This window comes from Electrophorus electricus, chromosome 14 (assembly GCF_013358815.1).
Source record: "Electrophorus electricus isolate fEleEle1 chromosome 14, fEleEle1.pri, whole genome shotgun sequence".
In the NCBI taxonomy this organism is placed as follows: Eukaryota; Metazoa; Chordata; class Actinopteri; order Gymnotiformes; family Gymnotidae; genus Electrophorus; species Electrophorus electricus.
In genome coordinates this window covers 5,248,253-5,275,068 of record NC_049548.1, presented here as the reverse complement: position 1 = coordinate 5,275,068, position 26,816 = coordinate 5,248,253, and the positions used below count along the sequence as shown (strand labels likewise).

The following is a 26,816-nucleotide window of genomic DNA, read 5'->3' as shown; positions in this document are numbered from 1 at the left end:
AGTAACGTTTTGTAATTTGTTTTGACTCTCTTCTATAATGCAGGAAAAAGCAAATAAATGAACACATACAATAATCAACTTACATATGTAAATATAAGAGTAATGCAATGGTAAATTAGAAATAATTGAAGAGACAGTGTGTAGAAGAGGGTTTACTATTCATGTACTTTTTGTATGGCTGTAATGGTAATAATTTGAGCATATTTTTAATTATGGAACAAGTTTGAATCTTGTGTGAATCCTCTATTGTCAGGATGGAATTAATTGCCATTAATGGAATTGCACTGTAGTCCAATAGCCCTCAGGTTATTTACTTTCTGTGTAATTTAATAAGAATATACAGAAAATATATACTGCATGTACAGAAAATATAAACTGCATGTTACTTAGCCTGGAGTTTAAGGGAAGATCTGCTTTATAGATTTTATTGTTAATCATTTATAATACCATGTTTTGGTGTAACTAATTAATCATCGCTGTTAATTTCCAAACACTGTCCAGGACTACAATGAAATGTTTGAATTAAGTGTGATGAACACGAGTAGCACTCCTAATGGCATACTGAAAATCCTATCAGCTCTGTTGGTGATTGGGTCATAGTTGTCTGGATGCAGCTCAAAAAGACTGGCCAAGTATTTCCACTTTTATAAAACTCCTCAAATGGATGCTATTGTACTTTCCACACTGGCAGTCAACAAGAGTTCTGTTATGGTGAAGAAGGGTAAGATAATGCAATGGTGTAAGTTAAATACATAAATAGAAATATTTGCCACTGGGTGGCACTACAGAGCTACCTTGGTCTCACGGGACACGGGATTTATATTAAGTAAATCATCTTTCTGGACTTCCATGTGAAGGTGTATGTGCTACTCCTTCAAGTCACATGGACTGGCATTGCTGAGGTGCTATGTTTGACAAGCCGAGACATGCAGTGGAGCCGCAGTGCGTAGTTCTGTGAGTCTGAATTATCCATCATCAAAACATGTTTGTTAACGCATTATGACCACATAGCGCCGTTACCACCATCGGTTGTCCAACACAGGACAGGAAGAGACGTGCAGGGACGGTTTTACAGTGCTGGGGTTAAATGGGCTTAGTTGTAGAACAGACATTGTTACAAAGTACACCTAATATACATAATGGAGAAGAAAAAAAATAAAATAAATAATTCTCTCTCTCTTTCTCTCTCTCTCTCTCTCTCTCTCTCTGTATATATATATATATATTGCACTATCCCTTAGCATATTTATTTATAATATCTTTATAATATATTTGCTGGCAAAAAAAGATGCTTTTCTGTTGGGTACAAATAGTGTTATGGACATATAACTATTTATCACAGTGTTTCAAAGGTGTGCTGGTCTGCTGCTGTAGTTGTTGTGGGTTGCTTCCTCTTTTCAGTATTAGGGAAAATGCTTTATAGTTTGCAGCTTATGATGTACAATCTAATTCAGTAAACCATATATATATGTCTTGACCTTGAGGCCAATATTAGTAACAATCCAATAAACCTACTAAATAAAACTAGTAAACTATCTAAAACTACTAAATATGTTAGTAATCCATTTATCTAAAAACTACACACAAATTATTTAAAAACAAATAAACAAACCAGTAAACAAAAAACTTCTAAGCAAAATTCTAACAAATAATTAGCTTTTTTAAAAAAAAGATGATCCACATCTTGAATTTGATCTTACTCTAAAAGGTGAGAAATTTAGTTTCCCCAAAGGATTTGCCGTTTACCCAAAGACTTTATATAATAGTTATAATAAAAAGACGACTGTTGTTGTTTGTCAAGTTATTAACTGGATTTGAATAGGCCTGCTTGACTCATTTTATAGGTGTGACTAGGGAAAAATCTCTGTGGTTTTGTGCCAGTTTCCAATGTTCTCTGTACTTCAGCACTTGTTGTAAACCATGTTCAAATGCATTTAGAAGTATATAATCAATATCAAAGGTGCTGTTTTAGTATGCGCTTTAAACGAGGTCATCATTGTCTCCTTCTCGCAAAAAGGCTATTTTCCTTTTCACGCGATCAAAACTGTATCAAAATAAAGTTAATACGTTTCAATGCTGAATTATCTTAATTGTATGCGCACTTTAAAACCATGTGTATTTGCAGTGTATTTATGATGCTCATCTTACCAGATCATAAAGCAAATTTGATGTGAAAAATACAAATAAAGAATTTATGTTCTGCTTTGGTGAAAGCGTAAATCTTCTGTTATTAGATTATTATTTCTCTCCGCACATAAAGGTGATAGTATTGCGTTAAACAACAGGCCTTGCATGTACAGTCCATGCGCCGTCACTACTAGCGCTTTAAATACTTGGCAATAGACAGTGCGCATGCGTAGTGCTATCCAGCCAGCTAGCCCGTTAGCTAGCTAGCCGTCCTGGCTACTGTCGTAGACTGGCTAGTTCAGCCGAAGTTCCGTTCGTGGTCGGTCGTGGGACCTGTTTTGCGACGCATCGTGTTGTTTTTAGCGACATGGACATAAAGTGACTGTAAGGCAACTCAAGACGAAGACATTCGGTTAGCTAGCGAGCTACCTGGGAGCGCACAATTAAGCCGAAGTAGAAAGAAATGTGTAAATTGTGTAATTATCCAGGATCGCCAAATCCCCTCACACTACGGATGACACCAGCAACAACATCCATGTTATTGACTGCTGCAAGAGCCCAGAGCTTCGGGACCTCACATAATAGAATGGGTGTTCATTTTAACTGACGATTTAGTAATACCCTTTGTCGTTCGTGGGCGAATAATGTCCAACAACGATAGTTAAAGGTTTTAAACACTATTCTAGCTAGCCATCTACATTGACCATTACGTTAGCTAGCTTAGCTAGCCAGTTGTTTACGCATTAAAATGGCTGCTGAGAAATTCTTCACAAAAGCTGAATGAACATTTTTAATATGCTGTGAACGGTGTAGTGGTGCTGTGCATTGGACGTAGCCAGTGAACGTTTAAACTATGTGTCGGTTTCAACGTTTTTACGGTGTCGTGCGCTTTGGGGAATTTTCCACACCTAACTGCAGGAGGTAGCTAGCCAGCTAGCAAGCATAGCTAACGTAGGAAAGTCCTTCCCTTGTTCGAACAACAATGAGACAAGAGCAAACCAGCTGAGATGATTTTATTTAGATAACCTAGCTGTACATATGATGGATTTTACGGACACTTGTTTTTTTGCCAGGACCTAAGCTTTTAAATTTCGGAGGACTAGGGTTTATGTACAAGCTAGCTATCCAGCTAGCAAACCTAGCTAGCCATGTCATTCACAGAATAGTCTTGGTTCCTGAATGGATTCCCCCGACTAATTGAAACAATCTGGGTACCACAAAACTAGGGACAAAACTCATCGGACGGCCCGCGTTATAATTAGCGAAATGGATGCTACAGAAATGTTAAGGACTGGGCTGTTTCTTCTCAGGAAGAGCCCTTTCCCCTGCTTTCGGCTGCAGGGATTTAAAAGATATGTGTTGCTTTGTGCAATGTTCTACCTTGTGCTCGTCACGGACGCTTCTCCTAAAACGTGTGACAAAAACTGTCTGTCTGGGAAATGTGTCAACGGATCCTGCGTCTGTGATCGAGGTTGGGTTGGGGACCAGTGTCAGCACTGTCAGGGAAGGTTTAAGTGAGTATAACGATCATTTACTGCAGTTCTTTGTTTCCTTTTTTGCTTTCAAGAGCATGATAGTTTATCTAGGGAAGGAGCGTTGTTATCCCTGTGTACTGTTTAACACATCAGCTAATGTCAGTGAAATGGTGCTGTGGAATAGGTTAGCTTGAAACAAGCTCTCCTGTTTTAGGCCAGTTCTTTATATAAGGTGTACACAATGGCACATATCCCTCACATTGAGTTTTCATATCTCATTACAAAGTGGTAGTTATACTTTGCAAAAATTCTTTTGGAACCATTTGTCAAGTTTTCCCTTTGATGTCTAAAATGTAATAGCCCTGCAGCTAGATGTAGTATAGATCAGCATAACCATTAAAACCTTGGTACAATTATGGTAAAATGCACTGGATAGTGCTTTAATGAAATATACTTTATCTGGCTATTAGTAGTCCTTGCAGTAGCTACATTGTGCATAGCATCTTGGGCAGGATTAACTTTTTTGCTCAGTTCTTGGTTCATTGGGTCCATATACAGAAGCAGTTCTGCACAAAAATAAGTTCTGGAGTGACACCTGGCTTTTGAGGATGTGGGATGTGTAATGTTTTTGAGTGCGGAGGTGTAAAGTGTATGTTTGTATGTGTAGGTGTAGCCTATAACACTGGAGCACAGTTGATGCGTAGCAAAAAAAATACTTGTGTGAATTCACTGTTTATCTTTTTCCCCATCCGGTGTGTATATTGGCCAACTAGGAAAAAGTTCAACAATAACCTTCAGCACAAGGTCCTGGGTCCTTTTGCCATTCGGGCTGTAGGGAGTGCAGTACCTGGTTTCATCTTAGTCTGCATCTTTATTGCCTTACTTAGTCTGACATACCTTTTCATTAATACTACACACTGCTTGTCTGAATGGGTATAAGAATAAATGCTCCTGCTGTCTGAGTTTGAATACTGTTTTTGTGCATGTAAGCCTGGGTGTAAGTAACTGCAAACAACTGCGTCACAAAATGTCTAATTATGTTGAAGATTAGCAATTATTATAATGTGTGATTGCACTTTGGTTAAACATTTGTTTAATATTTAAAAAAAAATGTTTATCTCTTGCTGATTGATACAAGCAGACCTTGAATGTTCACTAGACTTGTAGTCTAATTGTCTTAGCAGCCAACCTTCTATTGTTTTGAGAGCATGCTACAAATGACAGCCACCTCTATGCATTTTGTCGAATGTCTAATGATAGCTTGCCAAAATTATAATTATCCACACACAAATGAACAGAGAAAAAGAACATGTGTAATATCAAGTAAACCTAAGGGGCTGTGCTCATTTTCAAATGAGTACTCATTCTTAAAGTAAATTGGTTGGTCCAATACTTACATTTTTTTCCATAAAAAGTTTATCCAAAATATTGTTTGGAATGTAGGAAAAACTAGCCTGTTTAATTTTCTGTCTTTTTGCAGAAACCTATTCATGTTCCACAGGAGTATGTAAACTCCTGTGGAATGTATGTATAATTTCCTTTTGACACAGTTCTCTTGACCTGACCTGTTTAAGCTTTCAATTCACATATAATCTCCTCAGACTTTAGGATATGCAGAATGTGTCTAGGTAAATGCACAATCAGTGGTTTAAACATAAACATTATTTTAATATGTTATGAATATAAAATCAAGGACATTATTAGCTGATGTTCTTGTTTGATGGATGTAGCTTAGGCTACATATTTTATGTACTATAACATTGCACTCAAACGGTGTTCTTTACAACCAAGATTGCATTTGTATGAAAATGTTAAAAAGGCCTTCTAGTACATGTGGGCAGTTTGGCAAAAATGTAATATGATGCTAGAAGACATTTTCACAATACAGGTTAGACCTGCATGTCATAATTTAATGACGTGTAACAAGTTGGAAAACAACGCACAACACACCAGTGAAACAGAATTGCATATTTACAAAAATCACTGAGGGACAAAAGATAAAAGAAAAATAAGATATAAGATAATGGGCTAATGTTATAACTAGCCTAGATGTTGCCACATAGTGACGCTACTGGTAATCAAGTCAAAAAAGAAACGTGCAGCTGGCTAGTGTTATGGAGGTATCTTCTTGCATGTTTTAAACATGATCATAACATTAATAGTGATGTGGCTGGCCTTGTGCCAAACTAACCATGTTTAATCTAGATTAAGCGTGGGATGTCATCAGACTATGAAATCTCATTATTAATAATACAGATAAAGATAAGTTCTTCCTTGAGAACTGCTATGAAAGGTACTGCTAAATTGTGTGCGTTGTTCCACAGGACACAGAACTTATCCATTATGTACTGCTTCCATTGTATTCCAGTCTGGGATCTGTCTTAGTGTCTCACTGTACAATTGTTTCTGCTGTCAGAATTCTTGTAAGCAAGTTAAGCAAGTGAACAGCCATACTGTTTTGGCAGTTTTTATACTTGGGAACATCTGTTATCCCGGATAACATTAATCTAAGCATGTGTTAATTATAATAGCTCAAGATCCCTTTTTAGATGTAAATGTATCTTAGTTTGGAGGCACTTGGGTCCTACAATAATGATTATAATTCACGCAGAGAAAACAAATGATCATATAAATCCTTGTAGTGGACTGCAGTTCCTCTGATGCTGATTTTGTTTTTCAAATGTTTGCTTTTAAGATGTTTTCAGCCTTTGCTACTGCCTAATATTTTAGCCTTAACAAGAAGTCATACTGGTGTGTCGGGGGTGGGTGTGATTTTAAAGCCTCAGTCTTACCCAGAGATGTGTTGGCTATCTGTTGTGTTTTGTGTCATGTCATGATGTAACCATCTAAATTGTTTTTCACTTACTTGGATAGTTCCCTTTTATTGCATACTGTCTACAGAAGTGATTTTCTCAAAAGCACATGCAATTTACAACAGCACTACTCCACTACTTTGGCTGTCAGTGTGCCACATGACGAGTGCTGAAAACCTTTTATTTTGTCACGGTTAATCAAGAAGGATATTTTTTAGAGGTTCACAGTAAAAAGCCTTTTCGTGGAAACATTCCTCATATGAGGCATTTAATAATATACTAACCTTAGTAAATAATAATAAATTTTTTTTGGTCAGTACTGAAAACATTGACATATCATTGGAAACATTGCATATGTGAATTTATTAAATAATAAGTTCTTTAAAAATCTTTATAAAGTTAACAGGATCCTACATAGTATATTTTTTGAGAACCATATTCTTTTTCATCAGAGTAACTCAAGTTTTGCCCCTGAAAAATTATTCCGGAAACTATTTAAATTCATAAGAATTCAACACTACAGTTTAAGAACTATTGTTAAATGTATGCGATATGACTAACCTCAGGAAAATGGATTGTGTAAACTAATAAGAAACTCTTTTAAATGATTTTGATACAATTGGCCTGGTGTATTCTTAGAGTGTGTTTGTGTGTAAAGACTGTGGACTGTTGTGTCTGGGGTGTTGAGTAATCATCTGTGCACTAGACTGCTTACTACTGGCTGAGGCAAACTGGCATGTTATTTGGGTTAAGCTAGGCCACTTGTCATGATCTCTGCTCTATTTTATGGCTGATCTTTTACGGATGTGTCTCTGATGAGCCTCATAACTGCAGACAAGTCCACACTTAACTGGTGCTCTTACTGAAAAGGAGCCAAAATGTGTCTAAAATAAACAAAACCAATAATGTTGCGCTTTATTTTATAGTGGAGACTATACTTAATTTGAATGGAATTATTCTTCTATTTCTTTTTGACTAGCGGTTCATTTTTCTCAAATTTTGGCACTTTCTCAAATCTAGTGTGACAGGAAATATAGCTTAATCTTCTTTCAAGACAAACATCTGTCTCAAATATTATGGTGGCAAATCTAGACAGAGGTCAACATATTCATTAGTTTGACCTGCTGCTCTCTCCTTGTTCAAACTTTTTTAGTGTCTGAAACATAGGGTCACACAAAGGCTGTTAATAACATGGTTTGCTTCAGCTCGGATGGAAGCCATTCATGTGTAAAGTCATGGCACATCAGCAAAATTTCATCCTTGGCGTCTGGAGGCAGTGGGATGCTTTTTTCAAGATTGATGGTGTTGTTTTGGAGCAGGCCTCAGTCCAGACCTCCTAGGAACTGAGAGCCCCGTCAAACACTGATTCATGCCTCAAGAACCCTCCCTCTTACTCACACTCTCCCCAGATGTAGAGGCCATTACAGCCCCTTAGCTGTACTACATCTTGCTGGAGTTGCAAAGAGGTGTCTCATGCATCACATGTGAAAAGATCAGCCTTAACTGGAACTGAAGTTCGATTTTTCCTTCTTGGCTCAGTGGGAGGTTAAAGTTCTTCAGGAGATCAGTTGGGATTGCTTTCTGAACAAACCATCATAATAGCTATAATAGTTATTCAGCTGTCTGCTCTGTGTGTCTGTGCTGTTCAACATTTTGCACGTTACTTGTCTTGTTTTCATCTTGTGAGAGGAAATTCTAGGTCCATGTGTATTTCTGATAACAAAAGAATTGTTCTGAAGTCCTTGCTTTACCAATGTGGAAATAACTCATTAAACAACTGTCATCTCAAGGCTGAATTTATATGTGGTCAGGGAGAACATTGCAGACATTGGAACATTTTTGGTATCGCAGGGACACAAAGACCATAGGTCAATATAAAAAGATTATTCACATGGTAGGGAATTGGGATGCTTGAAGGAAGGCCACCCGGAATTAGACTTGCCCTCCTCCAGTGCATACAACAGGGGTCATGACCACAGCCTGTTGCCTTGACCTTCTTACAGAGATCGTCAGCATTGAGCACAAGAGCTGGCTTGTGCTATGTCTCAGGTGTACGTTAGAATACCAGCTTTTGTTTAGCTCCCTCACTCCCAGCCTGAAACCTGCCTTGAAATTCAGCTTAGTGAAACTTGTTTGGTGATGGCCCAGAGCTGCTGGGCTAGATATAGGGCCTGCCTGGTGCACAGTAGTCAAAGAGACTTATAAAACATTAATGGAGACACAGTGAATAATTGAATCATAGACCTAAAGTTCCTCCACTCTCTGTGTTGTCTGGCTGCTGCCTGTCTAGCCACTTTCCCAGAAAGTCTGATTTTCTTTGAGTGCTCTCTCACAACTCAGCCAGGATGATGTATCCTCGCTTTTTGTGCAGACAAGAGGAAGTGGCAAGCCTTGATTATGGTCTTTCACTGCTCTTAAAAATCTCTCTGCCTGATTATAGGCATCAAGAATATAGCGCAAGGAGACAGCAGGGCAGCATGTTAACTGCCTATGCACCAGAGTGTCAAGGGCAGCTTGTTCTTACATTTATAAAAAAATGGATTAGACTTTTTTAACATTCGTTTCTTTTTGCTATGCATCTATTCTTCTAAATGATCGATTTTTCATGTGTTCTTATGCAGTGTCTAGGACTGAGTGGAAAATTACATAAAAGAGAGGAAGAAAGATAAAATATTTGGGTATTTTTACAATATACTATATTGTGGTCATATATCAGGTCTGTTCCTTCTCTGTGTGGACTGCATGTGTATATAATTTGTGCTTTCATTTTCTTACTAACATTGCCAATGCACATTGTATTTCCTGTAGCTTAATCTATGATGGTCATGGACCTATTGAATGTGGAGGAGTCAGTATTTCATAATCCTCTCAACTAAGGTGTGAAAGTGGTCCAGCTCTCTACACGATGGAGAGAACTGGCAACCCAAATTAACTACTGGTCGACCACTATGGGCTTTTCAATTGCTGAAGCTGATCTTTAGATAGCAGGGTGGGCAATATATAAAGCTGATGTCATATTTATTTGCATCTTATAAAAAACAGTTTAATAATGACACGAGACACACAATTGCTGAACTTAAATGAACATTTAGCACTGTAATTCTCTGCACTGTCTGCAGACAGATGCAATATGTATCAGATAAACGTCCGCAGGTAATCAGGCTGATGCTTCAGGAAAAACCCTGGTGTCTCAAAATGGTGTTTAATTGGCTGTTTGATCATTTGACCACTAAAATGAACGCAGAGATGAGCGATGTGTCATCTGGACCACTCAGGTTGATTTCCTTTTAGATTCCTCCCTTGGAACGTGTTAAATGCATTCAGTCAAGAGCGCATCTCCAGAATATTGAGGTCATTGTTTATTAAGATTCATTCTCTTGAGCTGACATCAACAGACAATGGGCCCTCTCTGAGCAAACAATACAGCCTGCTGGCTTTGGCCACTGCAGCCCATGGCACAAGCAGGTTGAGTGTTCCAGGGTGAGGCAACACACAACCAAGCTCTGTCATTCCACGCGCTCCATGTCTCCCACTGGTGCAGTGTGGGGGGCATGGGGGAGGGCGCAAGTCGGTTGGCTGAGTCCCCTGTTCCGTCCGTGCTGTGGTGAATCATCCTAGGTTCGTTCCCACACAAGCTCAGGTCCATCTGGTCGTGAGTAACCACAAAAGCGCTAGTGCCTAACTTGCAGAATAGTCTCTAACTGGTATAAAACACACTAGTGTGTACCACACACTTGGCATCTTCTCATAGCTATGCCTCCTTTGCGCCTCCCTCAGGCCTAGGTTATATTTCTCCTTTGACCTTTTAACTGGGATTTTTTGTCTTTCAGGTTGACCGAGCCATCGGGGTACCTAACAGATGGCCCCATCAACTACAAGTACAAAACCAAGTGCACCTGGCTGATTGAGGGCTAGTAAGTGTGTCCTGCTGAATCCCCTGCTTGCTTCTCCTGCCACTTTTATTGCCTGCACTGTCTGCAACTTCCTTCTGTCCACCACCTATTTAGAGACAGTACAATAGGCCCCACAGGCTATGATTATCTATACTCTGTTATCAGAAAAGGTGTGCCATGGGCCACATTTTAAGTCACAGCCTCTGAGCTTGGTAGAAACAAGTCCACTGTAATGTTAAGACCAATGGGTCCGTCAGAGAGACATTCGAAACAGTAAGTCATTGCTTTTTGTTTTGCAGTCCTAACGCTGTCCTGAGATTACGCTTTAACCACTTTGCGACCGAATGTAGCTGGGACCACATGTATGTCTATGATGGGGACTCAATTTATGCTCCTTTGGTAGCTGTGTTCAGGTGAGCTATTTCAGCAGTGCTGCCTCTGCACAGCTGAGTCAGTGTTTGCTACAGCATGTTCACTTCCGAGCATAACAAATGGAGCCGTGCTGTTGCTGTAATGGAGAACAAAACCTGGTGCCTTGTCCTCTAATGTGTTTCAATGCAACTGGTGTGCAGTGGTCTCATCGTCCCAGAGGTTCCTGGGAACGAGACCGTCCCTGAAGTGGAAACCAACTCTGGCTATGCACTCCTGCACTTTTTCAGTGATGCCGCCTACAACCTGACCGGATTTGAGATCTTCTTCTCGTGAGTAGTGCTCCTTACCGGGGCGGCCGGGTTAATGGCATCTCCTCTTTGAGCTCTGTGATGATGGAGATGTAATCACACATGGCTCTTAATCAACCTCATCTGTCCATCTCCCATCTGTTTTCTTAAAGCAATTGCAGGCTTAGCTGCTTCTAGTCTGCCCTTCTGCTCTTTAGCCATTCCTCTCTTTCAGGTTCTGTTTGCTTTTGGTTTTAATATCTTGTTTGTCTCTCCTGTTAGGATAAACTCATGTCCAAATAATTGCTCGGGTCATGGGAAGTGCACCACGTCAAACTCCATAGCGAGCCGCGTTTACTGCGAGTGTGACAAATACTGGAAGGGCGAAGCCTGCGACATCCCATACTGCAGGAACAACTGTGGCAGCCCAGACCATGGTTACTGCGACCTCACAGGGGAGAAGCTGTGTGTGTGCAACGACAGCTGGCAGGGTACTGCAGTCTCTCACTGTCTCTCGGTGTCTCACTGAGCCTCTCCACTCCACTCCACTGCTCAAGCATTGTCTAGAACAATAAGCATGTGTGAAAAGCTCGAAATTGTGAAAGCCGTGCAACTCTGCCCCTCCCCATTGAGCAGCCAGTCACAGACGCAGCTCCCCCAGCTGGTCATCAAGTAGCAATGCATGTCCTCCCCACCCCTGCAACGCTGCACCACCCAACCGCCCCCCTCCCCAACCTGTGAGCCCATCTCACTCAGTGCTACAGTGTGGCAAAGCCCCAGTTAATCCTGCCACAGCTCTGACATCAGACAGTCCTATGAGAGCTGCTGGAGAAGGGTTTCTGTGACTTCCTTACATTGTGGCCTGATGGGAAGTGATGTGGAAAATGATGAGTCAGACAGCACATAAACATTTCTCTTGTTCTGACATAGGCAGCTGGCACCTGGGAGATGGCAAAAAGCACCGTCACCGTATGGATTAGGGATGCCAGATGTCTCGGGCCTCTCTCATGTTTTCTACTGTCTTCCTCTGGCTTTCTTAGGTCCAGACTGCTCTCTGACAGTGCCCTCTACCGAGTCATATTGGGTTATGCCTACAGTGAAGCCTTTCGGGACATCTTTAGGCAGGGCTTCTCATAAGGCAGTGGTGCAGGAAAAGGTCATGTGGGTTGTCGGTGGCTACACATTTAACTATAGCAACTTCCAGATGATTCTAAAGTGAGTATGATGAGCCTGGATTTACTTATTAAGGGCTTTGCTTTTGTATGGAGCATTTAAGGATGATCTCTTTTTTTTTTCTGCCTTCCTGCAGTTACAATCTGGACAGTGGCACCTGGAACGCAGTGACCAGCAGTAGTGGCCCTGTTTCGAGATATGGACACTCCCTCACACTCTATCAGGTTACAGGACTCATGAAACTTCTATTTATGATAGGGTGTGATATAGCTCAGAAAGACTGAATCGCGTTTGGGTTTACATGAATTGTAGACTGGGGGTGTGAGAACCTTTTGGGTTTACTTCCAGAATACTTATATGGAACTAAAGATGCTGGTGTGAGTAAGGTGGTCAAAATGGGTACCTCAGGCAACATGGAATGTGCCACTGACGACAGCCAGTGTTTTCGTGACACACCTCTTTGTACATTGTTTGCTCATGCTGTTGACGTTGGACATCGCTCATCTCTAGACTTCAAAGGTTCCAGGAAAACCCTCAGCCTTATCTGTTCGTGTCTTTCTACTCCCTGTATTGTCTTTTGAATTATCTTTCTCAGCAATCAATACCTGGAGAAGTTTTAACAAGATATAAAGATGTATTTTAGATCGTCAACCCTCTTGTCTGTCTTCCTCCACAATCGACCCTCATCGCTTCATCTCTGCAGGACGACATCTACATGTTTGGCGGGAAACAGGAGACGGGTTCGGGCAACGTAACGGATGAGCTGTGGGTTTTTAACATCCCAAGCAAGTCTTGGTGGCGGCGTGTTCCCAGCACGCCAGCCCATGGGCAGGTCTACGCCGTGGAGGGCCATTCGGCACATGTGGCTGAGCTAGATGCCGGGGAAGCGGTGATGGTCATCATCTTCGGCTACTCCTCCATATACAGTTACATGAGCAACGTGCAGGAGTACAATATCAGTGAGTTGACGTGTTAGGGGCATGCTGGGAGGCAGGGTGGTTTTGCAGGGTCGTATCCAGCACAGATCAGTGATGATGGATTTGTGGTTGGGGTTGGGTGTTGGTTATTCTCTATTGTAAGGGTGAAATCACTGAAAAATGCTAGTTTGTGGGTGTGTCAGACTTAATCATGAGGATGCCTGTTGGGAGTTAACATAATAGTCATGAGTTTAGTTGGCACTGAGTGCAGTTGAACGAGATGGACAGTAGGTGGAGGTATTGCTTCATGGAGGAAGCAGGAAGCCTAGAGTCTGCTCCTCTGAGTGGTTCTTGGCAGAACTCTCATAGTTTAGGATAAACGTGTTCTGTATGCCACACTGAAAACTTTGAGTGAGATGTACTGCTTAACAGTCTTTACAAATGACTGAATGGTTCAATGAACGTGCTACAGGTGAGTCATGGAATATACATGATCTAAAACTTCTCTGAATAGACAGAAATGGAGAAAAATACAAAATGACATGTCTTTAGTATAAGTAAATATACCCTCAGTTTGGAAGCCTAGTAATGTGATAGTTCCTTGTAGGGCAGGGTTTTTTGTTTTTTTTTTGCAGGGCAATACATTTCACAAACACACACAGCCTATATTCCTCCCCTGTGTTAAAGTGGCATGAATTTCTTTGACCACAGGAACAAACACATGGCTGATTCCTGAGACCAAAGGAGCCACAGTGCAGGGAGGCTATGGCCACAGCAGCGTGTATGACCGTGGCAGCAAGAGTGTCTATGTCCACGGAGGCTACAAGTCTCTGCCTGCTAACAAGTACAGCCTGGTGGATGACCTGTACCGGTATGACGTACACACTCGCACTTGGTGAGTGACCTTGAAAGCAACACATATGTTCTTTTGTCTCTTGTACCAACACTGTAACTGTAGATGTGGTTCATCGCACCAAAAATGCACCACTTGTGGCCAGCTTCCAGATTCCCTTAAATGTTACTGTTACCCACAATCTCTCCAAGCCAGCGTTCACATTCTCCTTTTGCTGCGAACATAGGCCAGTTGATTTGTGCCAGTTGATTGGCAGTTGCATAACAAAGTATGGTAGAAGTAAGGTTAGACGGTAGAATTATGAATTCCCTTTGGCATCAAAGAATCGACATTGATGCATTTACGTCCATTGTTCAGAACGAATCGTTTCTTTGCTGCAGTCCTGTTATTTCAGTTATCAGATGATAACTGACTTCAGAAAGGGTGAGTTGAGGAGAACTTGAAGCTATTATAAAGACGTTCATCTGAGACTAATGAGCATATCACTTTCTTTTTTTTTCCTTCATTTTTTAGGTAGTTAGTTTTTAGTGCAGTGTGTGTGCGCGTGTGTTTGAGAGGATTGTTCTGTGGGTTATGTTCCAGGACTATCCTGAGGGAGAGCGGTTACCCACGCTACCTCCACTCTGCCGTGCTGCTGGACGGTACTCTGCTCATTTTCGGGGGAAACACTCATAATGACACGTCGCTTAGCAATGGCGCAAAGTGCTTCTCTGCCGACTTCCTGGCCTATGACATTGGTATGTGTTAACTTTATCTGCTTTGTGGTATTTATGCCCTCTGGCCCTATGTGGAATATGATTGGTTAGCTGTAGATGGGCTTTTGATCCTCATCCTACATCCACCTTGTTTAATAGCACCTGTGATGTTTCCCTTGGTTTTGAGAGATGGTTGTTTTCCACAGCGTGTGATGAGTGGAAGGTCCTACCCAGGCCAAACCTGCACAGAGATGTTAATCGCTTTGGACATACTGCTGTCACCAGCAATGGGTTAGTAACTGAGTGATAATGCTTATAATGGGTATTTTTTTTCTCTCTTTCTCTTTTCACACACACTCAGACACAAATACACACGTGGGTGTGCGCTTTGACTTGGAAGTACTAGTTAGGAAAAGTGATGAATTTTGGCGAAACCCCAGATATTCTGTTTAAAGGGACATTTTTTTTTGTTTTGTTTGGGTAAAGTATTACATTAGTTGATTTGATTTTGTATATTTCACACATCTCTCCCATGTTTGGAACATGTTCATATGCGCACACAGTACACATACAAACAAATCCACACCTGCTTACCTGCCTTCCTCTCCTTCCCCACCCAGGTCCATGTATGTGTTTGGAGGTTTCTCCAGCGTGCTTCTGAACGACGTGCTGATCTACAGGCCACCCAGCTGCCAGGCCTTCCAGGGTCAGGAGCGGTGTGAGGTGGCAGGGCCCGGCGTGCGCTGCGTGTGGAGGCGCGCACGCTGCGTCTCCTGGGAGCCCAGCTTCTCTAGTGGCGTCGTACCTGCTGCCTTCTGCCCGGCCAAGCCTGGTAGGTGCTGCCCCCCATGCCTGCTCTGAGACAGGGCTCACCTGCACCACAGCTCCCACACTCCATGCCTTGCTTTTGGCCAAGCTCAAGGGCTCTGGCTTTGCTTGCCTGTGCCCCTCAATGCCGTTGAGCCTAGGCTACCTCACTGTACCCACCAAATCCCAGTAACGAGACAGAGAGAGACGGGGAGGACACAGCTCTAATTTATTTATTTGCTTTCTTTTTCATCTTGTGCAGCCTTTGGAAAAACAGCCAGGCAGCGCCTTCAGCTAAAGATTCACACGTAGTCATAACTGGGTACACACAATTTGTTTGTTTGCCTTCTGATTAGGCAGTGGCAATGCTATGCCATGCTACTCTTTTCATTTGAAAATCAAACCCGCAGTCTAAAATGGCACTTCCTGCCAGTACTGTGTCCTTGTGTGGAGAAAATGAGATCTTTTAAATGATTAGTCTCTTTCTGCAGTGAAACATGAATTTGCAGAGACTCTTAAGACCAGTAGCTTGAAGGCTGGTGCTTGGATGTAAATGGAGAAGGATGGAAAGTGTTTGAAGTGCTGAATATTTTGGACTTGCCTTCTTTGGTCTTCTGAGGCAGTGATGTGCTTATGGAAGTTTACTCACTTCTCTGCTCTGAAGTTGCTTGAGGTTGCCTGGCAACTTTCTTTGACAGCAATTGGGCACTAGTCTTTTTTTCAAACCCTACTCCCTCACTTTGTATCACCATCCTCTCGCCTCTGTTCCTTTGACCCTGCCTCACTCAATTGGTCTGTCCTTCAGCTCCCGTGGATGAGAGGTGCCACCGCTTCTCCGACTGTACCAGCTGCACCGCTAACACTAATGGCTGCCAATGGTGTGATGACAAGAAGTGCATTTCGGCCCTCAGCAACTGCACTGCTGTAAGTAGTCCTGCAGATGGAGCCAAAGAGCCACACTGTTTCTAGATGTACATTATATTGGTGTGGGATCAGTGCCTGAATGCTGGCATATTGTTTCATGTTAATCCAGTCACTGTTGCTGCTTCTGCTCTGATCTTGCAGAGTGTGAGGAACTTCACTAAGTGCTCCATTCGAAATGAGCAGATCTGCAGCAAGCTGGCCAACTGCAAGAGCTGCTCTTTAAACCTCAACTGCCAGTGGGATCACCAGCAGCATGAATGCCATGCCCTCCCTGGTAAGGTGGGCGGGCTTTTAGAGGGACCATGCTGCTATTCCTTTTTATCATATTTTGCTGGGAATCATTCAGCATTTATCTCAGTGCCTGAAATTGGAAGCTGGGAATTTTTTTAACTGTGATCAACTCACTTGCAGACCTCCACAGTTGACATGTACCACAAAACAATATTTGTCATGATATATATGTGGATCGTTCATTCTCTATTGTACAGTCTCTTGTTTGTCCCAATTTCTGGCAAGTAGGAGAAAATCTCTCAATATTCCACTTGATCAGAAGCAGTGATGGCACTGTCTGTTACATAATTCAAGATTTCATGCCTGTAGGAATTGTTGCTATTCTGTGATCTGTTTTTAAAGCTCATGACAGTGCCTCGGTCTTTCTCTCTCTCTCTCTCTCTCTCTCTCTCTCTCTCTCTCTCTCTCTCTCTCTCTCTCCCTCCCTCCCTTTGTCTCTCACTCACACACACACACCCCTGCATGCATTCTTGCTCTGCTCACAGGGAAGTGGGTCAAGAGCTTGTTTTGCTCTTGATGCAAACTGGGTCTCTGCTGACTAACAGCTTGAACAACTTCACTCGATTGGTGTTGCTGCTTTAGTGCAGTAGTCGGGAGCTCTGTGCAGTGCTGAGCTTTTGTGTTCCTCAGATTTCCTCAATAAAATCCCTTTAGTGCTGCTAGGGAGCCCAGCTTCTCACTAAAGAGGCTCTTCAAGTAAAGAACATTAAAGCTCTTCCTACATTTTCCTTTAAATTTATGCAGTCGTTAAATTTGTTGCTGCACTCTGAGAATTTATTGCTATTCATTTTGACCACTCAGCTTCAGTTAGCAAATTAGTCTTTTTGGATTTGATTTTGTTTTGACAATCTTTTTTGATGGAAGCTAATTTATTTTGTGGAGAGCCTGCACTGCAAGAGTTCCTCTCAAGGGGCACAAGAGTAAATTGATGGCTTTAAGTGAGCTGAACTGAGCTTGGTGTAAAAATCTCACCACTGGCCGCCTGCCTGTTTTTGGCCCATCTGCAGCCAAGCTGTGCGGGGAAGGCTGGAGCCATGTGGGCGAGGCCTGCCTGCGAATCAACTCCAGCCGAGAAAGCTATGACAACGCCAGGCATTACTGCAAGAACCTGGGTGGCATCATTGCATCCCTCTCCACCGCCAAGCAGGTGGATTTCATACTGGGAGAGCTGCAGAAGTACCAGCAGCAGGAGAAGGTGTCTGTTTCTCTCACTCTCTGTGTGTGTGTGTGTGTGTGTGTGTGTGTGAGAGAGAAATCAGGTTGTTTTTTTTTTTGTCATCACATCGTACTTAAGTGCTTAAAGTATCTGGCAGAATGAGTTGGATGGCAATTGTAGTCTGTCTGTGGGCATCAGAATGTGTGAGGGAGAAATGCACCTGCTGTATGGAGGTGTTTTCGCAGCAGTGTGTGTGCAGTCATACGACTGTCATGGGCTCTGACCCCCTGAGTGTGTTTGCACTGCAGAAGCTTTCCCCATGGGTGGGCCTGAGGAAGATTAACGTGTCCTACTGGGGCTGGGAGGACAACTCCCCCTTCACCAACACGTCCCTGCAGTGGCTGCCTGGAGAGCCCAATGACTCAGGCTTCTGTGCTTACCTGGAAAAGGCTCAGGTCTCAGGCCTGAGGGCCAACCCCTGCAATGCCAACACCGATGGCCTCATCTGCGAGAAAGCAGTTGGTGAGTCACTCTTACACTTTTTTTCTTTTTTTTTTTGTGTCTGCTTTCCAGCAGTCTGCTGCTTTTTCTCTTTTCCCCATTACTAGAACATCTCTCTCTTCTTGATTTTTAGGTTGTTTTTCTTTCTCTCTGTGAGTCTTAGTCATGCATGTCTCAGTGTGTTTAAACATCCATTTTAGAGGATAAGCAGAGGACATAGTTGCAAAATACACTGGGTCTGATGCCATGCCTCACCTGTTTGACCTATGGGCCCCATCCTGTCCTTTCAGAGAGCCGTAACGCCCGGCCATGCAAGACGCCGTGCTCACTGCACACTACCTGCGAGAACTGTACAAGCCAGGCCAACGAGTGCATGTGGTGTGGCAGCACCAAGCGTTGCGTGGACTCCAATGCCTACGTCATCTCCTTCCCCTACGGCCAGTGCCTAGAGTGGCAGACCAACGAGTGTGTGTGTGAGTGCCCACCCACCATGCCACCCTCCTCTTCTGTATCTGACATTGTGTATGCATATGATTGGTTGGTATGTTGAGCGTGTAGTATCCTGTTGTAGTATCCTGCTGTTTTGTAATGATGTTTTTTTTTCTTTTGGTGTGTGTGTGTGTGTGTGTGTGTGTGTGTGTGTGTGTGTGTGTGTGTGTGCGCGCATTGTAGCGAGAGTCAGAAAGGGAACAGAGAAGATAAGTGTATTTTAGAAGTGAAAATGTGAGGTTTTTTTTTCCATAGGAGCAAGGGCGATGGCAGCCCGTTTGGGCCACTGTCTGCACAGCTTGTTTCAAATGTTTGATGATGCCTGAAAGACTGGCTGTAAATATGTCCGGAGGGAAGAGCGATAGCCTTGGTGCTGGGGTGAAATGGGGAGTGCATCACAAGTTTTGTGCGAAAGAGACCTCTCTGGGATTGGGAGCACAGCCCAGACAATGACAGATACCACTGCGGGGCTCACCCCGATCTCTGCGTGCACTAGGGGCGTGTGGTGTAGTGTTGCAGCTGCACTTATTCAACTCTAACTGGCTGTGTGATTCCTTATAGAGGCTCTAGGTGGACCTGTATTTACAAGAGAGGAGCAAGTCTATAAGTTGTCAGTTTCACTGTGACCTGCATCTGAAGAGCTGAGATAAAAGCTCCTCTGTTTCCTTCTAATTAGCACAACTGCCTGTCTGCATATTGGCGCATGATGTGCAATTATTGTTTCAATTTCTCATCACTTACAAGGTTGACAGTTTTTCTATGCAGATGAAACTCAGATTTGTCCCTAAAACAATACAGCAAACACTGGATGGCATCAAATCTTCACAAGCTAAACCCTTATAAAATCAATATCATGTTGGTTGGGTCTCTTGCCTTAGGTGTTCCTTCAAAGGCAGTTTGTAAACTGAGTTATGTTTCTCTGATTCTCTCCTTCCAAACACTTCTTACCACCTTAAATGAAATGGCATTCTTCCATCTGTGTAATATTGCTCCTCTGTACCCTTCCCCGTTTTCATGACTCAGGAATCCTAGTCCATGTGTCCACATTTCATCTAAATTACTGTAACTCTGGTCTTCCTATTCAATCACACAATATATTGCAGTACATCCATAATTCATCAGTTTGGCTAATTACACACAAAGAAAACTGCACACATGAATTCTATTTTCTTCCTGGCTTCCTTTAACTGGGCAATGTGAAAAGTGGGCTACTGGAACAAATACAAGACAGTCATGGACAATAGAGGAAAATTAGAGGACTGTTGGAATGCTACTACATGAGCAACCCCAGTATGAGAGGGTATATGCAGAAGATTTGGAAACTTTGGATGTGTTAACCCAACATCTAGACTAACACCGAAACAAATAGTAGCTCAGTGTACCAACATCTGCAAGTGGCAACTGCTGTCGTAACTAGAGATTGACAAGGTACAACACACATGCTATGGCAAGGGGAAGCTAGGAGGACAGGTGTGGGGATATATCATCACCACAGCCACACCCCAAAATTAGGAACCAAGACCCAATAAAATCATGCACGAAGCTTAATACCAGAGCTGCTGACCAGAGATTGAAGTTCATGGCTAAGCTTATTAAGAACTCTGGCTGCCCTCCAGAATATGTACACAAGCAAAGTAGAAGAATAAACATGATTTTCTCTCACAAGCCATCCAAAGTGTTCTCTCGGTGGCAGGATGGCAGCATGAGAACAGACCCACCAAAAATGGAGACTGAACATCACACCGCAACAATGCCCAGTGGTTACTGATCCTGAGAGCAGACCACCTCAACCTCCCTGAACAGGACCCAGTAATGATCGCGGTAGCAGACGTCCAAGAAAGTTTCTCAAGTATGAAGAGTTGGACAGCTCCAGGCCTTCACATGATCCAAGCCGAGTGGATGAAGAAGCTAACTGCACTCCATGAGTGCCTGGCAGCACAAATGAGCCAGCTAGTAATGGATGAAACCCACCCTGCTGATGTCTATGGATACCGGCTATGGAACGGAATGACCACCAGCCACCTCCTCTACATAGATAACATCAAGCTGCATGCCAGAAGTGAATGAGACACCAACTCACTAATCCATCTCACCATGATCTACAGCAACATCATCAGAAGGTAACATAACACATTAAGGGTAGCTACAAGTACCTTGATTCACATAGGCAAATGAGAAACATGAAGACGCCACAAAGAAAGCTACTGCCAAATACCTACAAAGAGTGAGGCAAGTCCTGAGAAATCCGCTGATTGGGAAGAACAACCCAGGCAATTTAACACCTATGCTCTAGCAGTCATCAGATACCCCGCTGGCATAAGCTGGCCAAAGGAGGAGATAGAAGCCATCTCATAACATATGGAGGATTTCATCCCAAATCCAGCACTCTGAGAGTGTACAGTAAGAGAAAGGAGGGGGGCTGAGGACTAGTGAGTGTCAGATCCACTATCCAGGATGAAATTACCAATATCCAGGAGTACACCAGGAAGATGGCCCCAAGTGATAAAGTGCTTATTGAGTACCTCCGATAACAGAAACCCGAGGAGGCTGGAAATGAGGAGGAGCAGGAACCATCATGGGAGGATAAACCCCATGCACAGGATGTACTGCTGAAGTGACTGATATGGAAAAATCCTACAATTGGCTGGAAAAGGCTTGATTCAAAGAACACAGAGGCACTAATCACGGCGGTACAGGAACAAGTTCAGAATTCAAGATCAATAGAAGCTGGTATATACCACTCCAGACAGAACCCCAGATGCAGGCTGTGCAAAGATGTCCCTGAGACAATCCAGCACATAACAGTGTGATGCAAGATGTTAGCAGGCAAAGTGTACCTGGAATGCCATAAGCAAGTTCCTTGGCTCGTATACAGAAACATCTGCTAAGTATGGGTTGGAGGTTCTAAGGTCAAAGTTGGCTACACCCCCGATGGTGGTGGAGAAGGACTGTTCTAAAACCCTGTGGTACTTTCAGATACAGACTGACACAATGGTAACAGCCAGAGGAGGATGGTGGAGGGGCCCTTTTGAGTCTTGGTTCTTCTTAAGGTTTCTTCCTCATGTCTAGGGAGGTGTTTTTATATGTTTATTTATTTTGTAAAAAAATTATTTTATTTATTTATTTTTTTTGGCCACTGCTGCCTTTGGCTTGCTCACTGGGGGCTTGGACTCGGACATGTGTCAAGTTGTTTTGTGGCAACAACTGTTTGACTTGGACTTAATGACTAACCAACCAGACATGGTAGTGATGGTGGAACAGCAGAAGGCCATAGTGATAGATGTAGCAATCCCAAATGATGGCAACATCAGGAACAAGGAACACGAGAAGCTCAAAAATACCAAGGGCTGAGAAAAGAGCTGGAAAAGCTTTAGGGGCTGTGATCCCCAATCTGGGAGAGTGGCTCCAACAGATCCCTGGAACAACATCCAGGATCTCCATCCAGAAGAGCGCAGTACTGGGAACGATTAAGATACTAAACGGGACCCTCAAGCAGGACCCTCAAAAAAAAAAGTTTGTGTTTTTATTTATATATATATATATAATTTATTTATTTATTTTTTTTTCATGACTTTGTATAATACATTTATTTAACAAACATATGAAGGTTTTAAATGTTTGTTAAATAAGCAGTAGGTACATAGGTGCAGAAATCCAAATAATTCCAAATGATTTTTCTCAAGTGAAATTACAAACTGTGGTACATTCCAGAATAGATTGTGGAATGGGTATCCACTGCTCACACACCTTTGCACAGTAATTCTAGTCATTCAGATGTTGAGATATCAGAAGCCCTTTGTTGTCGAGGGTGGCTCAAGTTGAACTCTTGATGTCTCATTTCTTATTCTCAGAGGCAGAGAGACAATTTCATTGTGGACATGCTGACACATGGATTGTGTGTGTGTGTGTGTGTGTGTGTGTGTGTGTGTGTGTGACAGTCCTTCCATTCACTGATAAAATTGCTATTATGCTCACTCTGATGGAAAATGAATTAAAATCTCTCAGCCAGAAGTGGGTGGTGTGAGTCTGTAAATCTGCCTGACTGGAAAACATTTTTGTCACCAAAATGTATCCGCCCGTCTTGCAGAATGATTGTTATTTGGCACTGCTTTTCTCAGCTCTGGCCTGTGGCTCTGCCCCTTTTAATATTTGTGTGTCACTTCTTCACTGGTGCCTTAAAGGCACTTTGTCAGGACGGTCTTGGATAAGTGAGGCTGGACAGCTCTGCAGGCTGTGTTGTGACAGTACTATATCTGATAGTCAGACACTGAGGATTCTTGGAGTAATGGTTCATTGTAGCCTAAATATCTTTCTTGAGCTCAGAATTTTAGTCCTCAAATTAGGTTTTTTCTTTTGTTTTAAATTAGTAAAACCTATCACGATAATTCCTTTTCACATGTTATTTATGGACAAAGGAAAACGTGTTGGGCTCTTTATTTCAGCATTGTAACTGAGTGCTGTGCTCTGTAACTGCATCTTGCACAAGCTTTGTACCGTCCTCTGCTGGTTGTCTGGGATTTGTGGAAACAGATACATGAACAAGTAGGATCTGTGTGTGGAGACCCTCTAAGTGTCCATCTCTGATGGATGTGTGGATGTGCATTAAATCTGCCACAGAATGCAAGGACAGAGGGAGGTGAAACCAGACCATCTGGCAATAAACCACAAGGATAAAAAGCAAAAGCACTTGTCCATGCTGTGCTGAAGGTTGTGCAGAAGTGGGTCTGCATTTCTGTCCTTGTTCATTGTCACACAGTTTAGATTCACCTCTGTTTCTGTCTCTCTTCCTCTCTCTGGTGCCATACGAATCAGCTGCTGTCTAGACTTGCATGTGGTCTTGGTTTTAGATGAGGGATCAACTGAAGTAATGGATGATGAGGGAGGGGCTGTTGGAGATGTACCCTTCTACCATAGCCCTTCTAATGCAATATGAGAATTGAGTTTTTCTTTGTGATAGGATAGAAAGTAATTGTTTGTCTTCACTCATAGATCAGCCAGATTTGTTATACATTGTCTCTACAGCCAAATGGCTAGTTTGTAATTATGGGTTAGATCATTATTATTGATTTTGAATCCGACTGCCGTAATTAAAAATGTTGGGTGCTAAATGGAATATTATTGTCGTAGCTTTTTGTTTTGTCGGTTTTCCCCCCTTCCGTTCTGTTGCTGATGTAATACTGCCTTGAGTGTCATAGTGGTCATACTAAAACACATGCAGTACAAAATGACTTCTATCTGAGTTTCAGCATGGAGACAGTGAAGTCCAGAGCTTAAGGCTGTTCTCCCCTTAGCCTAAGTTAGTGTAGTTCAACAGGAGGGATCAGTAACCACTATTTAAACAGGCAGTTTCAGCTTGATTTCACCATTGGGCATTTATTATTTCTCTCCATTAAATTTTTCTCTCTTGTTCTGTGTGCTCAATCTCTCTCTTGCTCTCTCTGTCTGTCTGTCTCTCTGCCCTTTCTCTCCTCCACCCCCTGCTTCCTTTCTACAGCACAGAATTGCTCTGGTTTGCGGACGTGTGGTCAATGTTTGGACCAGCCAGACTGTGGCTGGTGTGGGGATCCCAGCAACACAGGCCGAGGGCAGTGTGTGGAGGGCTCCTACCGTGGGCCCATGAAGAACTTGCTGAAAAACAGCCAGGACATGGTGCTGGACACTACCCTCTGCCCTAAGGAGAGGGGCTATGAGTGGGCTTTCATCCAGTGCCCTGGTAAGACCCCCCCCACCCCCCACCCCAACACTACACACATGCACATGTACAACCAGAAACTGAGTACTCAGTATCTTGGCAGCAGTGTTTTTCTTGAGGCTAAATGTGAATGAATTAATAAGAAACACAGAGGTCTTTGCTGTGCGCAATGCTGACAGTTTTTTGTTTCTGTTGCAGCATGCCAGTGCAATGGTCACAGCACATGTGTAAATGGGAGTGTGTGTGAGCAGTGCCGTAACCTCACCACAGGCCTGCACTGCGAGACCTGCATGCCTGGTTATCACGGAGACCCTACCAATGGAGGGAAGTGCCAAGGTCAGTGCTTTACTACGTTCAGCCAGCAGAGGGCATCACTAGACTCTGGTAGAGTCACAGTGGCAAAGGCAGTTAGCAGTGCACACAGTGATATGATCAAACGATATGTTTGGTGCTGAGGCTGCGCAGCCCAGTTAGAAGTGAGAGGAAAAGCCTGTCGGTCGATGTTGCAATGAAAACGCAGAAATGCGCCAACACAGTTCTGTGCGTGTCTGGTATTGCTTTGTGTTTGCGTGCATGTGAGGGCAGTGAGTCCTGTGGTGTGGCAGGATGGAGGTGAGGGGTGGAGCAGAGCTTCTGGCTCTACTCATGTGGAACATGGCTCTCCAGCGCCGATGTGGACCAGCGCTTCTGTCAGAGCCTGCCATCTGACATTTGCTCACCCCACCTCCTATGGCCTCGCTGTAGGGGGAGAGAGACTAGCTGAACCTGTGCTGTTACAATGACTGCATGGTGATTGGCTACAGTACTGTTAATGCTGGTTTCCTCTGTAATGTTACGTTTTTAAACATTTAGACAAGTGCATATTCCACTGATTGGCTGTGCTGACAAGGAGAACTGCTTTGATTGTTACGTAGCTGAACTTTGCTATGCCAGTTTGACTGAATTATATGTTTGCCTTTAAAGATGTCTGAAAATTTCAACTTGCAAGGTAACAACAGAATGATAAGAATGCATGAAACTTGTCACCTTTCAGCAAAATTGGCCAGTTTGAATGTAAAATAGGCCATTCTTGTGACACATGTAGATTTGAGGATTTGTAGGGTGTTTTTTTTTTTTCTTCTTCTTCAAATTATTTATTTATTTTTTCTGCTGCAGTTTGGTCTGCTGCTGGCATGAGAAATTCTTCCTCCTCTCATTCTAACACAACATAGCAGCAGTTGGAAAGCTGTTTGTCATTTACCTGTGTTTCATGTTAGTTGCTATAGCAACTAACAGATTTGAAGCCATTTCATTCATTCACATTTCATTCGTTGTGAATGCACTTCTTTAGTTTAGCTTTAGAAAGACACATGGGCTTATTAGGGTTCAATCATGTAGTGCTTGTAGCCCTATTGTAATCGCTCAAATTCTATTTATTAGTTTCACTTACTTTTACTTTAATGAAGTTCTTTAGATAAATACTCTAAAATGAGCACAGTTGCCTGCAGAAGCACTCAAACAACTCAAAACAGTCATGCAGTAGCACATGCATGGGTCTTGAGAGAAATGCTCCATTGTCTAAAGAACCCATCATGTTTGGTTTGTTTATATATATGTATATATATATATATATATATATATATATATATATATATATATATATATATATATATATATATATATATAAAAAATAAGATTTTATAGAGCAATGATTTGCATTGCAGTAAGGGCTAGCTGATACTTCAAAAAGTTAAATCTTTAAATATTTTTCAAACTTGTAAACAAACTTCCATTACCATTTAATTTTTTAGTCCTTACATAATGCAATTATAAACTGATTATTTATTCCAAATGTTTTTTTTGTTTGTTTTATTTATTTATTTATTTTTACATTTTTAGAATGGACTTTGGATGTGCAAAAATAATAACTAGCACAATCTGTAATAAAGTAGTGAAACAATTTTTAATATATTTTAAATATCCTCAAAATTGTGCCAGTATAAAAAGCATTTTGAGGAACACAATTTTTTCCCCATTCAGTAATAGCTTTCTTGATAGATTTTCCTGATGTGAAATTCTACTACATCAGTGATTTCTTTCAACTGGGAGCTCTTCATGTCATATGGAACAGCAATATAAAATGAAGCAGCTAATAGCTGTCTTTTAGCAGATGTCTTGGGTGTTGAAGGGCAGCTTGTATTTGTGTTTTGTGTTGTGCTGGAACAGATTTATCGTGCTGCTATATTTGGTTGCAACCAACATTTGGTTGCTTTTGACATTCCTTACACTTTAATTTATTCTACACCAGACTTTTCTGATCCATACCAATTACGTCACAGTTTTCCTCTCTCATGTTTTGTACATCTCCACCT

General features: G+C 42.3%; 1 protein-coding gene across 3 annotated transcripts in view; it reads left to right on the top strand.

Annotated features, from left to right (window-relative positions):
- The first annotated feature begins 2,424 nt into the window (after nucleotides 1–2,424).
- The window catches only part of atrnl1b (attractin-like 1b), a 77,123-nt gene continuing 52,731 nt past the window's right edge, over nucleotides 2,425–26,816 (top strand). For all 3 annotated transcript variants that reach the window (XM_027024846.2, XM_035533738.1, XM_027024847.2), the window contains exons 1-19: nucleotides 2,425–3,641; nucleotides 10,246–10,329; nucleotides 10,608–10,721; nucleotides 10,881–11,009; nucleotides 11,250–11,458; nucleotides 12,008–12,182; nucleotides 12,277–12,364; nucleotides 12,844–13,099; nucleotides 13,769–13,952; nucleotides 14,493–14,647; nucleotides 14,812–14,896; nucleotides 15,226–15,437; nucleotides 16,218–16,336; nucleotides 16,478–16,610; nucleotides 17,635–17,822; nucleotides 18,092–18,305; nucleotides 18,575–18,757; nucleotides 24,268–24,486; nucleotides 24,664–24,801. In XM_027024846.2, coding sequence (XP_026880647.2) covers nucleotides 3,394–3,641; nucleotides 10,246–10,329; nucleotides 10,608–10,721; nucleotides 10,881–11,009; nucleotides 11,250–11,458; nucleotides 12,008–12,182; nucleotides 12,277–12,364; nucleotides 12,844–13,099; nucleotides 13,769–13,952; nucleotides 14,493–14,647; nucleotides 14,812–14,896; nucleotides 15,226–15,437; nucleotides 16,218–16,336; nucleotides 16,478–16,610; nucleotides 17,635–17,822; nucleotides 18,092–18,305; nucleotides 18,575–18,757; nucleotides 24,268–24,486; nucleotides 24,664–24,801 — 3,133 coding nt within the window. In that variant the 5' untranslated portion in view covers nucleotides 2,425–3,393. The remainder of the gene's footprint in view (nucleotides 3,642–10,245; nucleotides 10,330–10,607; nucleotides 10,722–10,880; nucleotides 11,010–11,249; nucleotides 11,459–12,007; nucleotides 12,183–12,276; nucleotides 12,365–12,843; nucleotides 13,100–13,768; nucleotides 13,953–14,492; nucleotides 14,648–14,811; nucleotides 14,897–15,225; nucleotides 15,438–16,217; nucleotides 16,337–16,477; nucleotides 16,611–17,634; nucleotides 17,823–18,091; nucleotides 18,306–18,574; nucleotides 18,758–24,267; nucleotides 24,487–24,663; nucleotides 24,802–26,816) is intronic.